General features: G+C 36.6%; 1 protein-coding gene and 1 pseudogene across 2 annotated transcripts in view; one reads left to right on the top strand and one right to left on the bottom strand.

The window, feature by feature from the left end:
• Positions 1-3,365: 3,365 nt before the first annotated feature.
• LOC309821697 (large ribosomal subunit protein eL33-like) lies at positions 3,366-3,727 on the bottom strand (annotated as a pseudogene). The gene has a single exon. The product of its transcript is annotated as a large ribosomal subunit protein eL33-like (transcript).
• A 4,862-nt stretch (positions 3,728-8,589) lies between these two features.
• Positions 8,590-19,793, top strand: part of ADGRA3 (adhesion G protein-coupled receptor A3) — a 61,504-nt gene continuing 50,300 nt past the window's right edge. The window contains exons 1-4 of the mRNA XM_082653686.1: positions 8,590-8,655; positions 10,582-10,742; positions 12,370-12,583; positions 19,348-19,512. Of these exons, the coding sequence (XP_082509812.1) occupies positions 10,628-10,742; positions 12,370-12,583; positions 19,348-19,512 (494 nt within the window). The 5' untranslated portion in view covers positions 8,590-8,655; positions 10,582-10,627. The remainder of the gene's footprint in view (positions 8,656-10,581; positions 10,743-12,369; positions 12,584-19,347; positions 19,513-19,793) is intronic.

Consider the following 19,793-nt stretch of genomic DNA (forward strand, 5'->3'; position numbering starts at 1 on the left):
AAAATCAGCTGGAATTTTAAAAAAGTCCCACACGATTAAAAATACTTAGCGTTAATATTCTGAGGAGCTGGAGCACAGCGAATGCAGATAAAGACTTTCATTGCTTAAGATTTTTTTTTTTAATCAAAAGTTTCCATAAGAAAGGGAAGGCAGTGCTATGAAATTTTTGGAAACCAGGATTACCTAAACTAGCTTTTGAAATATCTAGAGGAAAAAGTTAATGAGTAGGTACCGGATTCAAATGCAAAGTCTTTGTAATTTCTCTCGGACTAATACATTTTTTTCCCCATTACCAGGTATACAATTTAGAATCAGTTTTAATTTAGAAATGGGTGGTACAAGTCTTTAAAGAGTAACTCAGAGTGAAATTCAAAGAATATATGCTTTTCTATTACAGAGAATAATATGGGCATTGAAGAAAATATGATAAAAATATTTTTTAAACTCGGTTTAGAAAGTTTGTTTTAGTTCTTTTATTGAAATTCAGAATGATCAATAATTTCAAATCTAACAACCGAGAAAAATTAAGATTAATTGTTTTAGGGCTTTCATACTAAATCCACTGATGGAAAATGTTGCAAGCCATGCTGTCTCATTTGAAGAAATTGTCAGTTACCTCCCAATTAAAATGTAATCTGATTGAAATGTAAAATTGTATTCACTGTGCTTGGTGTGAAGAAAAATAGTGTAGAAAGATAGAACAAAATACTTACTAAAATTATCACACAGTTAAAAGGAAAAAAGTTTCATGGCTTGAGGAGAAGAAAAAAATGGATAGAAAGTAACATTTGATAGGAAATGTAAGAAGTTAGGAGTGACTGGAAAAAATGGGCCGTTACCTAGATATAGTTATAAAGTAATTTGACTTGGAGCATAAATGACAGATCTGTAAAGTAAAAGCTAACTCAGTTGTTTTTTTCATTACAGTCAAAACTTCTGAGTATTTAAGGAATGAAATTAGAAAGCATTAAGTTTCAGATGTTCTTGAGGAAATAAAAGTTTCAGCATTTTGGTAATTTGCCCTTTTACCCATTGTCCGTTGGATGTTGCCTGAGATCAGGCTCTGTTCCCTAACTTAACCTAGCATGATTAGCTGTGTAGATCATCACAGACAATAAGATGGAGTCTCATTTTTACTACTTCGGTTTTATCTTGAGTCATTTGACAGGAGTAAATGCTTGAAATATCAAGGGCACTGTAATTAAACAGCGTTTAGCCTGTACGTGCCAGAAGTAAGTGAAAGCAAGGATTATTTCTTCTCTCAGTGCTGCACTTGAGATAGTGCTGCACAGAGATGCTTAAGAGAGAGATAGATGCTTAAGAGATAGGACTTGTGTGATACCTGGGTGCCATTCTTGAATATTGAATGTATGAAACCTTCATTAACCAAGAGAACTAATTGAAGACACTTTTTCCCTTTCTCTCTAGGGATCTGACAAACAATCGAATAGGGTGTCTGAATGCAGACATATTCCGAGGACTCACCAATCTCGTTAGGCTGTAAGTACCTCTTTCTTTTGTATTATAATACAAGGAAGCATTTGAACCAGTACCCAAATTTTTATGACCACCTATATGTTTAATATTAAAATAACAACTGTAGAGGTTACAGAAGTGGTAGGATATAAGGAGCTGGCAATTTAATCATGGAGATATAATGTCATCAAAACATAACAATGCATTATATCCTCCATCCCAAACACGCACACAGCACGCACGCACACACACACACACACACACACGATGTAGTATATACCCCAGGGAACATGTCCACATTGAGAGACATGATCAAAGCTTTGCCACTTTGGGAAAATTTCTTGGAAGAGATGAAACTTGAGCTGATGGTCCAGATCGTTAGAAAGGAAAAGAAGTCAAGCAAATGATAAAAGGAGGTAGAAATAAGAGTGAGGCCAGTTTGTCAAGGTGAAGGCCGTTGGACTTATGAGTAAAATGACCATCTGAATCACACCTCTGACCTTGTGATTATAGGTGAGTTGTTTAGCTTTTCTCTTTTTCAGATGAAAAAGTAGATTAATAAAGTAAGTAAGTAAAGTAAATAATAAATAAAGTAAGATTAATAATACCTCAAAGTTATTATAAGGATTAATTAGCATTTGAATTATCTATACCTGTATCTTATAATTTGTATCTAATATAAGTGCAGAACTTTGTATATGCCATCAAATATATTTTAATTTTATTTTTAAAATAGACTCTGAGAGTAAGTAGAAGTAAGTTCAGTTATCTATAATAGAGCTTTATACAAGACCATATGAAAAGCAGACTGAAGCTTAGAAATCATTCAACCCTAGGAAGCCACTGAAAGACATTGATGTGGGAAAATGGCATAAAATCATGATTTAGAGAAGAGCAATCTAGAAATAGGGTGCCGGGTGAAATGCAGGATTTAGGGGTAGAAGTTTTAGTATTGAGATCACCTATGCCTGGTTCTTTCTCTTTGTAGCTTTTTAGAATGTTTCTTCTGTTTCGTTCAAGTTAACTTTGAAAAAGCTATAGCGGCTTAAGTAGTGCGATCATTTCATCTATACAGTAAGGGAGGGTCTCCAAATCACTTGCCAGAACAGAATAAAGTTACTCCTGCTTCTTAGTCAGCAGATTTGTATTTTTCAGTGTGCCCTTTAATTCTGGAGGAAAGATAGTTGGACAAGTTTATGTTTTTAAACAAAAGATTGATTTGGTGTACAGCTTTACTCATAGCGAGAAATTAATTAAATCAATTACGGTTTCCCTTTTTGTAGCTGGATTACAAACAATTTCATTTCAGTGCTTTCATTATCTCGAGAGTTTTGTATTTTTCATTTTAAGGAATGTATAAGAATTGGCAAATTGAGGCATTTATGGAGAAAATTTGTTATACTTTTGGGTAGCTGTGAATCAAATAATGAAAAAGGGAGTCTGAAGTTTTTTGACCATTTTCTTGACTTTAGTTTCAGATGGATATGTAGCTTTGGTCTAGGAATTTTTGACCCATCAGCAAATGTTCTTTAGGCAAAAGAGCTGTGTGGGACAGTGCTTACATTAAGGCAAGTTACTATATGCTTACTATTATTATTTTTATTTGCCTCCTGCCTTAAAAGCAAACATTTTTGGAAGTTTTAGAGCTTGGGTTGTATCTTACATTTTTACCAATTCTCTGATACCTGTGAGAATTTACAGGTCATGGAACACAGTGGACATATATCCAGGTGAATCATTAAAACATAGAAATAGCACTACCACGTTTCCTACTTTGAGATTGATTGAGATGATTTTGTAGCCCATGCAATAATAGATGATGGTGGCTCTTTTTTTCTTTGTTTTAAGAAAACAAGTCCACAGTTTTATATATTTACTTTTCATTAAGTTTAAATCCATGAAGGGTATACTGTCACTCGGATTCTCTGTCCAATGGCCTTAGCAAGGAGATTGCTTTGGAATTTAGAATGAACCATGATGCCACTGTTTCCATAAGCATAAGTTATCTTTTCCCAGATTACTCTGGTTTTGTTAGGTTTTCCACCAGGAGTTACTGTGTTGTTCTTTGTTTTGCGCACATAAGCACATCTCCTGCCTAGATAGAATTGTTTCACCTTGAGCATATACACCTTCAGTTTTCAGGAGAGCCATTTGCTCCCTCTGGTTTCGTAGATCCCGCTTATAGCCAACAAAAATGGCCTTGGACCACAACCTTCCAGACATACTTGTCCTGTTAGAAGTCCTGTTCCCAGCAGGCTTCCACAGGGTCCAAGAAGGCTGAAATAGAAAGGGTGATGGTGGCTCTTTTAAATGCAACAATATGGCGTATATAGAACTATACCTGACATATCCTTTAAATACTGTTCTAAGAAAAATTGGTAATTGAGGTAGCTTCTTAACATTGAAGAATGCATTGCAGTGGAGTTGCTTGTGATAATTTGGGTTGACATAGTTCTAGAGCTGTGGATCAGGAAACTTTGAATGGGTGTTCTGCTCTCTTAAGCCAGGCTGCATGCCGGTTGTGAAGGCTGATAACAATTTATATTTCAGACATGGAGAATAGCATTTTCTCAGTCTAACAGGTGGAAAAGAGAATCTGATTAGTTAAGGGACATGTAGTAAATTTTTTTTTAACATCTCTTTTTTTTTTTTTTTTGCGGTACGCGGGCCTCTCACTGTTGTGGCCTCTCCCATTGCGGAGCACAGGCTCCGGACACGCAGGCTCAGCGGCCATGGCTCACGGGCCCAGCCGCTCCGCGGCATGTGGGATCTTCCCGGACGGGGGCACAAACCCGTGTCCCCTGCATTGGCAGGCGGACTCTCAACCACTGCGCCACCAGGGAAGCTCTTTAACATCTTTATTGGAGTATAATTGCTTTACAATGGTGTGTTAGTTTCTGCTTTATAACAAAGTGAATCAGTTATACCTATACATATGTCCCCATATCTCTTCCCTCTTGCATCTCCCTCCCACCCTCCCTATCTCACCCCTCTAGGTGGTCACAGAGCACCGAGCTGATCTCCCTGTGCTATGTGGCTGCTTCCCACTAGCTATCTATTTTACACTTGGTAGTGTATATATGTCCATGCCACTCTCTCGCTTTGTCCCAGCTTACCCTTCCCCCTCCCCGTGTCCTCAAGTCTATTCTCTATGTCTGCGTCTCTATTCCCGTCTTGCCCCTAGGTTCTTCATGACCTTTTTTTTTTTTTTTTTTTAGATTCCATATATATGTATTAGCATACAGTATTTGTTTTTCTCTTTCTCACTTACTTCACTCTGTATGACAGACTCTAGGTCCATCCACCTCATGTAGTACATTTTTTAGGTTAGGAATCAGAGAAGCTCCCTAATTACTATTTCTCACCCCAAAGAGTAAGTGTACAAAAGAAATCAGTCTAGAGTGGATCACTGTTCTAGCTATTTCCTCAGCTACCTCTTCAGCTGAACTTTCTGGGTTACCCTGGAACTTGGGATCTCAGACTGACTTGGCCTCTTAGCCAAAGGGGCTGGAAACCTTGGCAGACACCCTGTTGCATTCTCACCCATACTTCTTATCATATCGAAACATCTTGGCTTTGGCGATTCAGTGTAAAAATTCAAAAATGGCTTTTTAAATATATGTCAGAGGATTCAGTGGACTTGGGTGTGGTGGGTAAAATTGATTAATTCTATGTATTGATCTCTGCCTTTATTGATGGAGAAATTCTGGGAAGTGAAACCATCCTCCCAGAGATTCCCATTGTAACCCTAGGAGTAACTGACAGATAAAGATGGGACCCAATAATGGACTTCAGTGAAGTCTCTGTCCTTCACTTAGGAAGTTAATTTACAGAGAAATTGTCAGCAGGTCAAAAAAAGCAAAGATTTCCTTTGTTTTCTTTATGAATTTTGGTCAGTTTAAAGCCTGTTTTCCCCTAAGAAAATTATACCTTTAATATTTTTCTATCAGAAATAGTAGGTGAGTGATATTTATAAGAACTTCCTTTTTACAATTAAAAATTACTGGTGCTGTTAAGTAATAAACCATATAGAGAGATATGAAGCAAAAGTTAAATCTCCCCTTCATCACTTCAGACACACCCTTCTGAGATAGCATGTACTAACTGGTGTATATATTCTCAGATTTTTCTGTCGTTCCCCGCCCCCCCCCGAAATGTGCAGGCTTTCACATAGGGCTTTAAAAATGTGCTCTACTTGACATTGTACTTAAAACATTTTTTACTGACGTACCCTTAATATCTTTTCAGGAGAATACATATTGATTTAGTTCATGTGAATAGCTATAGAACATTCCAAGTATAGAACAGATCATAATTTAGTCAATTATTCCTCTGTTAATGTAGATACTATCTGATTCCTTTCCTCCTCCTTTAACAAATCTGCCCTGGTAAACATTCCTGTATATACACAGGTGCTGCATCATACACACTTAACTTATAGGAATACAAATATATCTGTGTAGCAAAAAGTAAGTAAAGAAAAATTGACAGAGTAAGAAACAACATGAGTGGGAGTAGGTGGGTAATTCACCTACCACCCCATTCAGTAAACTACATTAGGACACAAGAGCGGTGTCTTTGCTGGGAATGTTGTCATTCTCAGTTTCCTTATGCTTCTTTTGGTGTAAGCACCTCAGAGTTGGAATGGGATTTTAATGTTTTAAAGTATGTGTAGGTTTTTATGGCCACCAGCCGAAGCCAATTACTTCATAGGTGTCCAGCCAAACAAATAGCAGTCTGTTCCAACACTGGAGGAAAAATTGGTTGTGTTGGTACTTACTGAGAGGATGGCATGTCTGTCTCCAATGTGATTGCCTCCTCTGTGATTTCCAAGGAAAAAAAAAATTATAATACCTAATAATTAGAATAAAGTTACATAGTAATTAGAATCTAATGGTCCCTGTAAGCTGCAATTATCTTGTTTATACTTAAATCCTATATTTGTAGAATGTATTTTTATTTCCAACTTACTACTATGGACTCTTTCAAAACATCGAAAAAAATATTACAGGTAATTGTATAAGGAATCTCCATGGACCCATCAATCAGTTTCAACACTTAGTAACTCATAGCCAGTCTTGTTTTAGTTACACCTCACATCTCTTGTCTTCCTGCGTACATTTTAGAGTAAATCCCAGAAGTCATATAATTTCACATAGGGTACCTTCATAAAAGTATAGTTGTTCATTTTAATTGCATCTAGTTTACTTTCTTAAAATGTTACAGTGATTTACACTCCATCAGCTGTACCCTTTTCCAAATCCACATTCAGTATTCACTCTGATAGGCCAAAAAAGAAAAAGGCATCACTTTCATGGTTCTTTTGATTTGCAAGTATTCTTTTTGTTTTTTAAGTTCCTAGGCAATTCTTTTATGAAGATCAAAATTATTTTATCCAGCCTTTTTTCTATCAAAAAAATCCTAAGGCAATAAAAATGAATCCAGTGATGTTCTTACTGAAATCCATTATATCAGTATATTAATTTGTGAGGGATTGGTGTTTGTATAATATTGTCTTCCCATCCAGGAATACATTGCTGCAGGTGTCATGGTAACAGCTGACCTCTCCCCCATCAATTCTCTTTCTCTCCTCACTGGAGAATCCATCTACCCAATTGTCACTTTCTTCCACACTTGAAGGATGAAACTCAGACTCTGGAGGAGAGGCAGGCCTCCTTGCAGGTCTCAGGACTTCTTCCTTGAGAACTCTAGGTCCAAATATTATCATTCTTTTTTTTTAAAATTATTTTTTAAAATTTATTTTTGGCTGCATTGGGTCTTCGTTGTTGCATGCGGGCTTTCTCTAGTTGCAGCGAGCAGGGGCTACTCGGCGAGCAGGGGCTACTCTTCATTGTGGTGCGCAGGCTTCTCATTGCAGTGGCTTCTCTTTTACGGAGCCCGGGCTCTAGGTGTGCTGTAGCACGAGGGCTCAGTAGTTGTGGCTCACGGGCTCTAGAGCACAGGCTCAGTAGTTGTTGTGCCCGGGTGTAGTTGCTCTGTGGCATGTGGGATATTCCTGGACCAGGGCTCGAACCCGTGTCCCCTGCACTGGCAGGCGGATTCTTAACCACTGTGCCACAAGGGAAGTCCCAAAATTTTATCATTCTTGTTACTACAATAGGCACAGAAAAGATCTTGTGATGGTTGGACCATGCTGCCATTTTCCCAGAGTCTTTGCTAGCGCCTCCTAAAGGTGGGGTCTGAACAGTCAGCCACCACAATTGAGCACCTACTATATACCCCAGTTTGTTACTAGCTGACAGAGGTACCCCAGTAAATAAGACACACAAGTCCTTCCTCTCCTGGAGCTTATAGTCAAGCATGGAAGAAATCACAAAAAATGATTTGGTCAAAGCATGATGGGTGTAACAAACTACTCACATTGTAGCATAAGTTGTTCTGCCGTTCATACAGAACTCTGCAAGTGTTTAGGTATTAAAGCCATGATACGGGGGAAACGAGAGAGCATAAGTTGTTCTGCCGTTGTAGCATAAGTTGTTGTAGCATTGTAGCATAAGTTGTTCTGCCGTTCATACAGAACTCTGCAAGTGTTTAGGTATTAAAGCCATGATACAGGGGGAAACGAGAGAGGTTAAGTAATTTGCCCAAAGCCAACACGGAATTCTATCCCAAGTCTTTCGTCTTAAACCCTGGACTCATTTCACTCTGCCAACGTTATTTTACTGGGTTACTGTCAGCTGTTGCTGGCCCTTCAGACCCTCGTTTTCCATGTTTTTTTAAATTTTTGCTTTCTTATGTGATACTGAGTGAACACATGAAGAATAATTCTTGTTTCAATGAGAGTATGACTGAAGATCTAGTTCAGGAAGTCAACTTTGAGGTTCACATGATATTTGATAGAAAAATCCTTATCCAGCAGTAATTTTAAATAATTTTGTTTACTGCCTTATATAAGGTTAAGAACAATTTCTTCTTCAACTTTGGAGAAAATATTTACTAGATGTTTCTCTTCATAAGATTTAAAATAACTTTCATAAATTCTTTATATCAGTAGTTAATGATAGGACATTTTAGGAAATATAAAATAGATAAAACGGTATATAATTGTTAGCATTGCTTAAAATGTAATTATTTCCTTTTTTCCAGGAACCTTTCAGGGAATTTGTTTTCATCATTATCTCAAGGAACTTTTGATTATCTTGGCTCATTACGATCTTTGTAAGTAAGAATTTTTCTCCTGTTTTAGTAGATATATTTTAGTGTTTTAAAGTTAAAAAGTTATTATATGGCTTAAGAGACTTCATAGGAAAAGCTTGTGATTTTGCAATAATTAGAATCTCACTTGAGAACTTGCATTCACATTGAAAAACATACCATAAACCTTAATAATGTGTTTCAGGCTGGGACAACCATTTTCTCCTTAGAATACTACTCTATCTCTCTAATTTATATTTAAAGTAAATAAATTGGTAATTTTTTTCTCTTTGTATTTCCAAATCAGAAAATATTTTGTTCAGCTAATTAAATTCCCAAAGTATAAAATATGCCTCCCTCCCTATGAAGAATTTATAGGGCTTCCCTGATGGCGCAGTGGTTGAGTCCGCCTGCTGATGCAGGGAACACAGGTTCATGCCCCGGTCTGGGAAGATCCCACATGCCGCAGAGCGGCTGGGCCCGTGAGCCATGGCCGCTGAGCCTATGCGTCCGGAGCCTGTGCTCCGTAACGGGAGAGGCCACAACAGTGAGAGGCCCACGTACCGCAAAAAAAAAAAAAAAAAAGAATTTATAGTTAAGACTGTTATGCTTTAGCGATTTAATTTTATCCTGTAACTCCATCCCCCAAACTGAATTCACAACTTATTACTGACATTTCTAGGCATGCTTACATAGAATGCCTGCTTTATGAAGTCAGCGTAAGGTCATATTTACATAATTTCTCTGTAGCTTTAGAACTGGCTGATTTTTCCCCCCAAAATACAGTTTTATTAAGTGCGAGATTGTATAGGAGTTACTTTTGAAGCTAACTGTATTTTCAGATAAACCTTAATATATTTCAAAGTATAAGTTATAATGATTTCTGTTGGAATTACAGTTAAAGATAATGTTTTTCAAATTTTTATGGTATATAACATATGGGCTTGAGTCTCTTTTTCCAGTGAAAAATGTCTTCTCTGCCAGATGTCTGTTTGATGTATGCTGACTTCTTCCCTTTTTTCCCTTCCCTCCTCCTCATCTTTCGTTTTCTAAATTTATCATTTCAATCTCATTTAGCAGTTTTCATTGGGATGTAGCTGATAGGTTAGGCGCTCACGGTGCTTCTCCCCATGGCAGACATATGTATGTAGTTCTAGAATCACACGGCATCAAACTCTATCTGGTCTTTTTGGTACTGCTACGGTTCTTATCCAGAAAACTGCTTTTTAGTGAAAACATCTCCTTTTAGTGGGCTCATGTCAGCCATTTCTGTGAAGTTTAGGAAATAAAGGCTGTAAAAATAATCTGGCTTTTGAGACCCTGGATAGCAGCAATGTAGGAAGTACTTTCATCCAAAAATTGGGCAAAATTGCCAGTGTTTATAACTGATCGTGCTGGAAACTGACCAGAAGGTGGTGCTTAGGAATTAGAAGTCAGCCAGTCATCCTAGTCAGATAAACAGAATATAACCATGTGAAACAGTCATATATTGCTTTATGTTGCCAGAACTAACAGAGTTTGCAGGTATTTAAGCCAAGAACATGGCAGTGATGATGGAAAAATTGGGGAAGGCTTCAGGATCCAGTATTTGTACCACAGACTTGATGAAAGGGTAACAGTTTGATAGACACAAAGGATGGGGATGTGGTGTTCCAGTACCCTGGGCTTCAGGAGTTTGTTACATAGATGAGGAATAGATTTTGTTCACGTGCCAAATTTGATTGAAACTGGAGTCACTCCCCGAGTCAGTGGGGAAGGGAGCTGGGGTCAGGCATTTGGCGTCATCGCAAGGGAAAGGAGACCATAACCAGTTGATGGTACAGTATGTGCCGTAGCATGGTAAGGGTGAGCAGGAATGTGCTTGCCACCCAAAGGGTAAAGCCAACATAAAGCAAAAATGCGATTTAATTCATTCACCATAACTTCTAAATTGCATTTTGTATGCTACAGAGAATTTCAGACTGAGTATCTGCTGTGTGATTGTAACATACTCTGGATGCATCGCTGGGTAAAGGAGAGAAACATCACGGTACGGGACACACGGTGTGTTTATCCTAAGTCTCTTCAGGCCCAGCCAGTCACAGGTGTGAAGCAGGAGTTGTTGACGTGCGGTAAGGAAGACAAACTGAGAAAGGGTTAACTGTATTTTACTTGCTATCTTGTTTTGCCTGACAAACTGCGGAGTTCTGTTTACACATTGGGACTGATTACAACTGTCAGTCTTCATGGATTTGATAATATTTAGTTTTTGCTGATAGTTAAGTCAGCTGGATTAAAAAACATTTTTTCGATGGGTGTTTAAAGTTCTTAGGTTCTGAACAGCTTTCTTTATGAAATCCAGGTTCAATAAATAGTATAGATCTTCAGATTTTCTAACAGCAAATCAGGAATTTGTTGATAGTAATAAAATCTCAGGATACAATCACACTTTTTGTTGGTGGGGTGTGAATTGATACAGCCTTTTTGAAGGATAGTTTGGCAATATGTATTGGTGTTCTTAAAGAATTGATACAACTTCGTATAGTAATTCTGCATGTAGGGGTTAATTCTTAAGAAATCATCAGCTGTGTGTGTAAGTCTTCAGACTTTGTGAACATATCCTAAATTCTCAAAAATAGGGCATTGGTTTAATTATGGCACATCAATTCAGTGAGATAGTATGCAGCTGTTGAAAATCATGAATTTTAAGAATACCTGAAGACTTGAGGGAAATAACACATTTACCATGTGCTAAATGAAAAACAAAAAACAGAAAACCAAACACAGTCCTTAAAATGATAGAGTAGGTTCTAGTTTAGTCTTTGTGTTTGAAAATAGACAACTGTATCAGTTTTTTCCATTTATTTTTATTATCGTTTCACATGTAAAATATGCTCATTGGATTAAAGATTTATGAAAATAAATAATGTATACATATATCAAATTACCTTGGTGTACACTTTAAATAACTTATAATTTTGTCAGTTATACCTCCATAAAGCTGGGGGAAAAATGAAAAACTAAAAGAAGAAAAAAACAAAACCCATACTTACATTCTTATCATTCATAGGTAGCTAATGTCAAGGATATCTTGGTGTATCATCTTCTATACCTTTTTATTATGTTTTGTCCAAAATATCATACTCTAATGTTATTTTGTAACCTTTTGTAACTGGAAATGGTGTAAACTTGTTTCCTCATCATATAAAAGATGCATACCAATCCATTATACAGATGTGGCCATACTTTTATTTTTTCATTACAGAGATGTAGCCATAGCAATTATTACTGCAGATTTAGGTTAATAATTTCTCACTCTATAAACATTAAAAGGATTAATTTCCTTGTGTACATCTTTACATATTAGCTATTTAGGATAGAATACTACTAAAAGTAGAATTATTGTTTAGACAAAGGAACTAAATATTTTAAAGGCTTTTAATGAGCCAAAAGATTTGTGTGCATTTTTGCATATGTAGTTAAAATTTCTCTCTTTTATTTTTCTTACTGGAAGGAAATATATCAGCTTTGTAAAAGTTGATATGAAATGGTTTCATTTTAATTTTACTTAACGGTGTTTTCATCTTGGACCCTCTTAAGTCAGTAATAGCTTTGTTGATACTAACATTAGAATGCTGATTACTGAGAAATTTGTTTTTCCATTTTTAAAATTTCAATTAGAATTTCTGTAATTTTAAATTTTGGAGTGTGAATATAGTATTGTATTTGTTAACTGAGTCTTTATTTTACTGTCTCTAGATCCTCCCCTTGAATTACCATCTTTCTACATGACTCCATCTCATCGTCAAGTTGTGTTTGAAGGAGACAGCCTTCCTTTCCAGTGTATGGCTTCATATATTGATCAAGACATGCAAGTGTTATGGTATCAGGATGGGCGAATAGTCGAAACTGATGAATCCCAAGGTATCTTTGTTGAAAAGAACATGATTCACAACTGCTCGTTGATTGCAAGGTAAACTTTTTTTAGATGAGAAATTGTCTCTGGATTTTATCATTTCAAAATTGTACTGTTTAGTTAGAATTTGAATGAATATTTTACCTTCTTGCTTTTAAAAAAGTAAACTTCTGACATTTCTTTTCCTGATTGTTACTTATCGTCTAAAATTAAATAGCTATCTTTTCCATCCAGTTTTGGAGGAAAAAAATCATAGGATAAAAGGGAAACACTGTTTAAAAGTGAGAGACTTTTTGTTTAAAGTCTCAAGAGGAAAAAATATAAACTTTTAGTGGCAAACTTAATTTCTAACAATTTCCTGCTACTAATAAGCTTAGAATTTCACTTTTGGGAATCACCTAATTTTCACTGTCTTAAGATTAATGTAACATTTTAAGATACTTCCTTTTTTCACCCCAGTAGTATAAAAGAATATAACACGTGTCAACCCACGATTGGTGTAAGCATAGCAATAGTTATTTCGAATGAACTTAAAGTACAAAAAACAGGATAAAAATAAATATGATGTTATCACTTATCGTGTTTTATTTTGGTAAAATCTTAATCTGTAGGTATTGAATTTTCTCTTTCCTTCTCTCTGCCTCTCTTTCTGTCTCTGTGTATCTCTCCAAGCCTTTTTCTGTCTCTCTGTCTTTCCTTCCTACCAATTTCATAAAGATAGACCTCAGCTTGAGTATTGAAGAGTAGATCTGTAGTTTCTCAGCTCTCTCCTGGGGCACTTTAGGGTAGTATTACAAAAGCATCATGAAAAAATTACCAAGAAACTAAAAGCTGTCTGAGTTGAGACTCAGGTTTGGGAATTTTGAGGTTCGAATATTCTATTTTATAATATCTCTTTCTCTTCTGAGATTTCCTGTCTGTTAGAAGCATATTTTCATTTGTGTCTTTTAACTTTTATAGTAGGTACCCTTAAATCCTTGCTTTCATATTCCAGTATCTGGGTCATCTTGGGATCATCACCTTTACTATTTTTCTTATAAATATGGTTTATATTTCCCTATTTAAAAAATATTGTTTATATGTCTGGTAATGTTGGATTGTATCCTGGACATTGTGAATAATTTGCTATAGAAAAGTAGACAGAGTACAGCTTATGGGACAAATCTGGCCTATGAATGTTTTTTTATAGTTTTAAATGGTTACATTTCAAATGGTTATAAAAGTACCTACATAATATTCTCAGTGTTGCTTCTTGGTCAGCAAAGCCTAAAGTATTTACTCTCTGGCCTTCAAAGAAAAAGTTTGCTGATCCCTGACTCTGGATTCCTTTGTATTCTTCTCAAGACAGCTAGTTTTGTTTCATTGAACAGTTACCTTGGTTAAATTCAGACTCCTGGATCTGGCTTTTCTGTATTAGGCAGCCACTGAAATCTGCTCGGTGTTTGCCCTGTCTGCATGGGTCAGGGTCAGGGTCAGTTAAAGAGCTGGGTGGATTTTATATGCAGAAGTTTGGGCTTCCAGCCAGGCTCCTTTCTACCTCTGTCCTCTGATTTTTCAACCGGTAAGATTTTGAGTTTCTATTTGAATAATGCCTGCCCTTGGGCAAAAGCCATTAAAAAAATTTCCTGGTTACTCCCCACTGCCATTCCCTTCTTCCTACTGTCAGGTCCTCTTTGGTTTCTGCTTGCTTTGGATCACTCTCCATGTGTTCAGATAGTTATCATATTGTAGTTTTGTTCACAGCTTATAACTAACTGTTAATTGCAGGGAGGGTGGTTTGATAGGAGCCACTCTGCTATTACCAGAAGCAGAGTTCTTTTATTAGGGGATAAGATTGTTAGGAAAGTTTTTTATATGTTCTTTGCACTTAATATTAAGTTCTAGTGAGAAGATTCTAATTGTTACATTATTTTTACTGTGTGATAATTTCACAAGTGTATACATATGTCAAAACTTACCAAATTGTATATATATGTATTTTTTGGGCTGCGTTGGGTCTTGGTTGCCGCGTGCGGGCTTTCTCTAGGTGCGGCGAGCAGGGGCTACTCTTCGTTGCGGTGCGTGGGCTTCTCATTGCAGTGGCTTCCCTTGTTGCGGAGCACAGGCTCTAGGCGCTCGGCTTCAGTAGTTGCGGCACGCAGACCCATGGGCTCAGTAGTTGTGGCGCACGGGCTTAGTTGCTCCGCGGGATGTGGGATCTTCCCGGACCAGGGGTAGAACCTGGGTCCCCTGCATTGGCAGGCAGATTCTTAACCACTGTGCCACCAGGGAAGTCCCCAAATTGTATATTTTAAGCAGTTTATTTTCTGAGTAGAGAATAATTGACATATAATACAACAATAAAGCTTTAAAAATGTAATAGAACCCTTTTCTGAATAAAAGAGCCTTATTTTTTTAAATTTTATTGAAAAGTATAGTTGATTTACAGTGTTGTGTTAATTTCTGCTCTACAGCAAAGTGACTGAATTATATGTATATTATTCTTCTTCATATTCTTTTCCATTATTGTTTATCACAGGATATTGAATATAGTTCCAAGAGCTTTAATTTAACTCTTAAATTTTGTAGCTATAAAGTAACTAGATTTACTTTATAAATTTATTTCTGTAAGTCATGTTTAAATTAATCTAAATTCCTTTAGCATTACAAAAAAATTAATTCTAAGGATAGCAACTTCACGTAACATTTTTTTGTTGGTAGGGACACTTACCAAAGTGAAAATCTTTCATATGAAGCCTGAGAAGTCCTTTACACAGAGTTAATCCCAGAATAATAAAGAAGTTGTAGGAAAAGGAAATATGTGGTTATTGGACTGGTTTACCTCATACAGCTCTTGATTCTTCATTGGTCTCCTCATGTCGTTGATCCTTCATTAGTAAGAATCAGAGTTTGTATTTTTCCTAGACACTGAAATTGAAGCTACCTCCTTCTCCTTAAATCTCCTAATATGTCGTGTTGAGGATTCCTGAAAAATTTGTTCTGATAATTGGTTTTAGACATTGAAGGTATTGCTGAAAGTTGGGTTAGGACCGTTTTCCCCAGAGGGTATGCTAATGTGTCCTGGGGTGCCACAGTGTGTTAACGGAGGTACTGTGTGGTATTATAAGTGTTTGAGCATAGTGATACTGGACATTAGTGAGACACGACACAGCTACCAGCTCCAGGCAGTTCGGGTGTTGAATTTACATGATGCTGCATCCCTTTTGCTGGTGCCATACTTTAGATAATGGGATTTTGACAGTTACTATGGTGCAAAGCAAGTAGTGTGTGAAAATAATTTTGGAACAAGGAATATGGATATCACTGTTTGATCTGTATCTAATGTTTGATTAATTTTGGAGTGCCCAATAGGCATGCACAACCCATTAGGAAGTAGTTGTGGTTAAGAATGAAATACTTATTTTAATTGATGTGTGTTTTTTCAAATGGCTACTAAGTTATTAGGACATATATACAGTTTTAGGATTGCATTTAGTCATTGGAACCACCCTAGGTGTTTTTTTTTTTCTATTTTATTCTGTTATAGTCAATTGCATTTTTTTAAACATCTTTATTGGAGTATAATTGCTTTACAATGTTGTGTTAGTTTCTGCTGTATAACAAGGTGAATCAGCTCTACGTATACATATAACCCCATACCCCCTTCTTCTTGCATGTCCCTCCTACCCTCCCTATTCCACCCCTCTAGGTGGTCACAAAGCACTGAGCTGATCTCCCTGTGCTATGCGGCTGCTTCCCACTAGCTATCTGTTTTACAGTTGGTAGTGTATATATGTCAATGCTACTCTCTCACTCGTCCCAGCTTACCCTCCCCTGCACCGTGTCCTCCAGTCCATTTTCTACGTCTGTGTCTTTATTCCTCTCCTGCCCCTAGGTTCATCAGAACCATTTTTTTTTTTTTAGATTCCATATATATGTGTTAGCATACGGTATTTATTTTTCTCTTTCTGGCTTACTGCACTCTGACTGGCTTACTGACTCTCTAGGTCCATCCACCTCACTACAAATAACTCAGTTTCATTTCTTTTTATGGCTGAGAAATATTCGTTGTATATATGTGCCACATCCTCTTTATCCATTCATCTGTCAATGGACACTTAGGTTGCTTCCATGTCCTGGCTGTTGTAAATAGTGCTGCAGTGAACATTGTGGTACGTGACTCTTTTTGAATTGTTTTTCTCGGGGTATATGCCCAGAAGTGGGATTGCTGGGTCGTATGGTAGTTCTACTTTTAGTTTTTTAAGGAACCTACGTACTGTTCTCCATAGTGGCTGTATCAATTTACATTCCCACCAACAGTGCAAGAGGGTTCCCTTTTCTCCACACCCTCTCCAGCATTTATTGTTTCTAGATTTTTTGATGATGGCCATTCTGACCGGTGTGAAGTGATACCTCATTGTAGTTTTGATTTGCATTTCTCTAATGATTAGTGATGTTGAGCATCCTTTCATGTGTTTGTTGGCAGTCTGTATCTCTTCTTTGGAGAAATGTGTATTTAGGTCTTCTGCCCATTTTTGGATTGGGTTGTTTGTTTTTTGCTATTGAGCTGCATGAGCTGCTTGTAAAATTTGGAGATTAATCCTTTGTCAGTTGCTTCATTTGCAAATATTTTCTCCCATTCTGAGGGTTGTCTTTTCATTTTGTTTATGGTTTCCTTTGCTGTGCAAAAGCTTTGAAGTTTCATTAGGTCCCATTTGTTTATTTTTGTTTTTATTTCCATTTCTCTAGGAGGTGGGTCAAAAACGATCTTGCTGTGATTTATGTCATACGGTGTTCTGCCTATGTTTTCCTCGAAGAGTTTGATAGTGTCTGGCCTTACATTTAGGTCTTTAATCCATTTTGAGCTTATTTTTGTGTATGGTGTTCGGGAGTGTTCTAATTTCATTCTTTTACTTGTACCTGTCCAGTTTTCCCAGCACCACTTATTGAAGAGGCTGTCCTTTCTCCACTGTACATTCCTGCCTCCTTTATCAAAGATAAGGTGACCATATGTGCATGGGTTTATCTCTGGGCTTCCTATCCTGTTCCATTGATGTACATTTCTGTTTTTGTGCAGTACCATACTGTCTTGATTACTGTAGCTTTGTAGTATAGTCTGAAGTCAGGGAGCCTCATTCCTCCAGCTTCATTTTTCTTTCTCACGATTACTTTGGCTATTTGGGGTCTTTTTTGTTTCCATACAAACTGTAAAATTTTTTGTTCTAGTTCTGTGAAAAATGCCAGTGGTAGTTTGATAGGGATTGCATTGAATCTGTAGATTGCTTTCACCCTAGGTGTTTCTTTGAGGCTAGGGGCATTGTGGAAGTTATCTAGTCAGTGAAGGAACCATGAACCAAGAAAATTTGGGGGTCTCTGGATTAGGGAATGTTTTTTATTGCCAAAAATTTTTATACACCAACTAGTTCGATAGAGTTATGCAAAGTATAATGTTTGACAGGCTTTCTGGTTATTTACATTTAATGTCCAACTCTTCTGTGTCATTTTACCTTGAATATATTTATTTCAATGTTTTAGTTTGTTTACTAACTTAGTAAAGATGATAAATATTTTCTTTGGTTCAGAATCACAGTGCCTCAAAGTCTTTATTAGAACATTTGTTGTTGTATAGCCATTAATGATTTTAGGAAGCTAGAAAAATGTGTTTTAATTTCAAGGCATTATTTTGTTAATTAAAATTATACATGCTTTATGTCTAATGATTTATTTGTATCTACATGAAAGCAAAGTATAGTAGATCATGTGGGGGGAATAAAGTTTAATTGAAGGTTCTGACATTTGCTCTTTAATTAATAGGTTTTATATTAGAGAATTATGATTTCATCTTGAAAGTTGAATTTTCTGACAGCTATTTAGAAATATAGCTGTTACTATAAGTTGAAGTGTACTTTTAAATGGAAAGCTACTTTTGTTAAAGCATTAATTGGTAATTTATTAAATCTTTTTAGAGACTTAACAGGTTTTAACTCCTTTTCCACAAAATATTTCATCTTAAATATTAATTACACACTTCATAATAGTAGTCTTCTTCATGCTTGAGTATGGATCTGAAAAGGTAGATATAACTTGGAAACTATTAGTTTTTTTTTTAATTATCATTTTGTTTTTGATTTTTTTCTTTATTTATTGAAGTATAGTTTATTTATAATGTGTTAGTTTCAGTTGTACAGCAAAGTGATTCAGTTATACGTGTATGCACGTATCTATTTCAGGTTCTTCTCCCTTATAGGTTATTCCAGAATACCGAGTGAAGTTCCCTGCTGGTTACTATTTTATATATAGGAGTGTGTGTATACTGATCCCAGACACCTAATTTATCCCTCTTCCCCCCTTTCCCCTTTGGCAACCATAAGTTTGTTTTCTATGTCTGGGTCTGTTTCTGTTTTTATTGCTTGTATGTGTAACCTAAAAAAAAAAAAGGTTACAAATGAACTTATATACAAAACAGAAATTGACTTTCCTTTAGTTTTGCTGAAGGAAGTGCCATGATGTTTCTGCCTTGGCACTTGGTTTCTGCTCCCTGTGGTGGCCTGCCCTCCCTTTTCTTGGAGGGAGAAGTCTCAGTGCCACTCCATTCATTCTTCTGCTATAGCTTTTACCGTAGTATTTTAGGTCTCCCTTTACCTGCCTGTCTTGACTTGCTGCTGAAGTACTTAAATGGAGGGTTTTTATTATTATTATTATTGTTATTATTATTAATCTAGCAAGCAAGCGCTTGTCCTACAGCATACATTCATGTTTGCTCAAAGAATGATCGAAGCACATGTTGTCTTCCTTCTTGCCTAACCATATTTTCTCTCTCTTTCAACTCTTTCTTCATGCAGTGCCCTAACCATTTCTAATATTCAGGCTGGATCGACTGGAAATTGGGGCTGCCATGTCCAGTCCAAACGTGGGAACAATACGAGAACCGTCGATATTGTGGTCTTAGAAAGCTCTGCACAGTACTGTCCTCCCGAGAGGGTGGTAAACAATAAAGGAGATTTCAGGTCAGTGACATGGAGAGTGCTGGAAAGGGCTGACTGGCCCCTCGTCTTTTTATTCTCAAAGGCATTGACATATGTGACCAGTCTCCTGTCCTCAGAAAGAAAATTTGAGCAATATACGTGTATTCACATATATATCCTTACATATCTAAGGACTACCCATAAGTGATTTCAGAATCATTTATGGAGATTAAAAGTAAAAACAGGTGCCTGAACTTTATCTGAGATCTATTGATTTATAAGTCTCTGAAAGTTGAGCCAGAAGTGTTCTTTTTTTTTTTTTT

This window comes from Grampus griseus (genome assembly GCF_964374135.1).
Source record: "Grampus griseus genome assembly, chromosome: 4".
Lineage (NCBI taxonomy): Eukaryota > Metazoa > Chordata > Mammalia > Artiodactyla > Delphinidae > Grampus > Grampus griseus.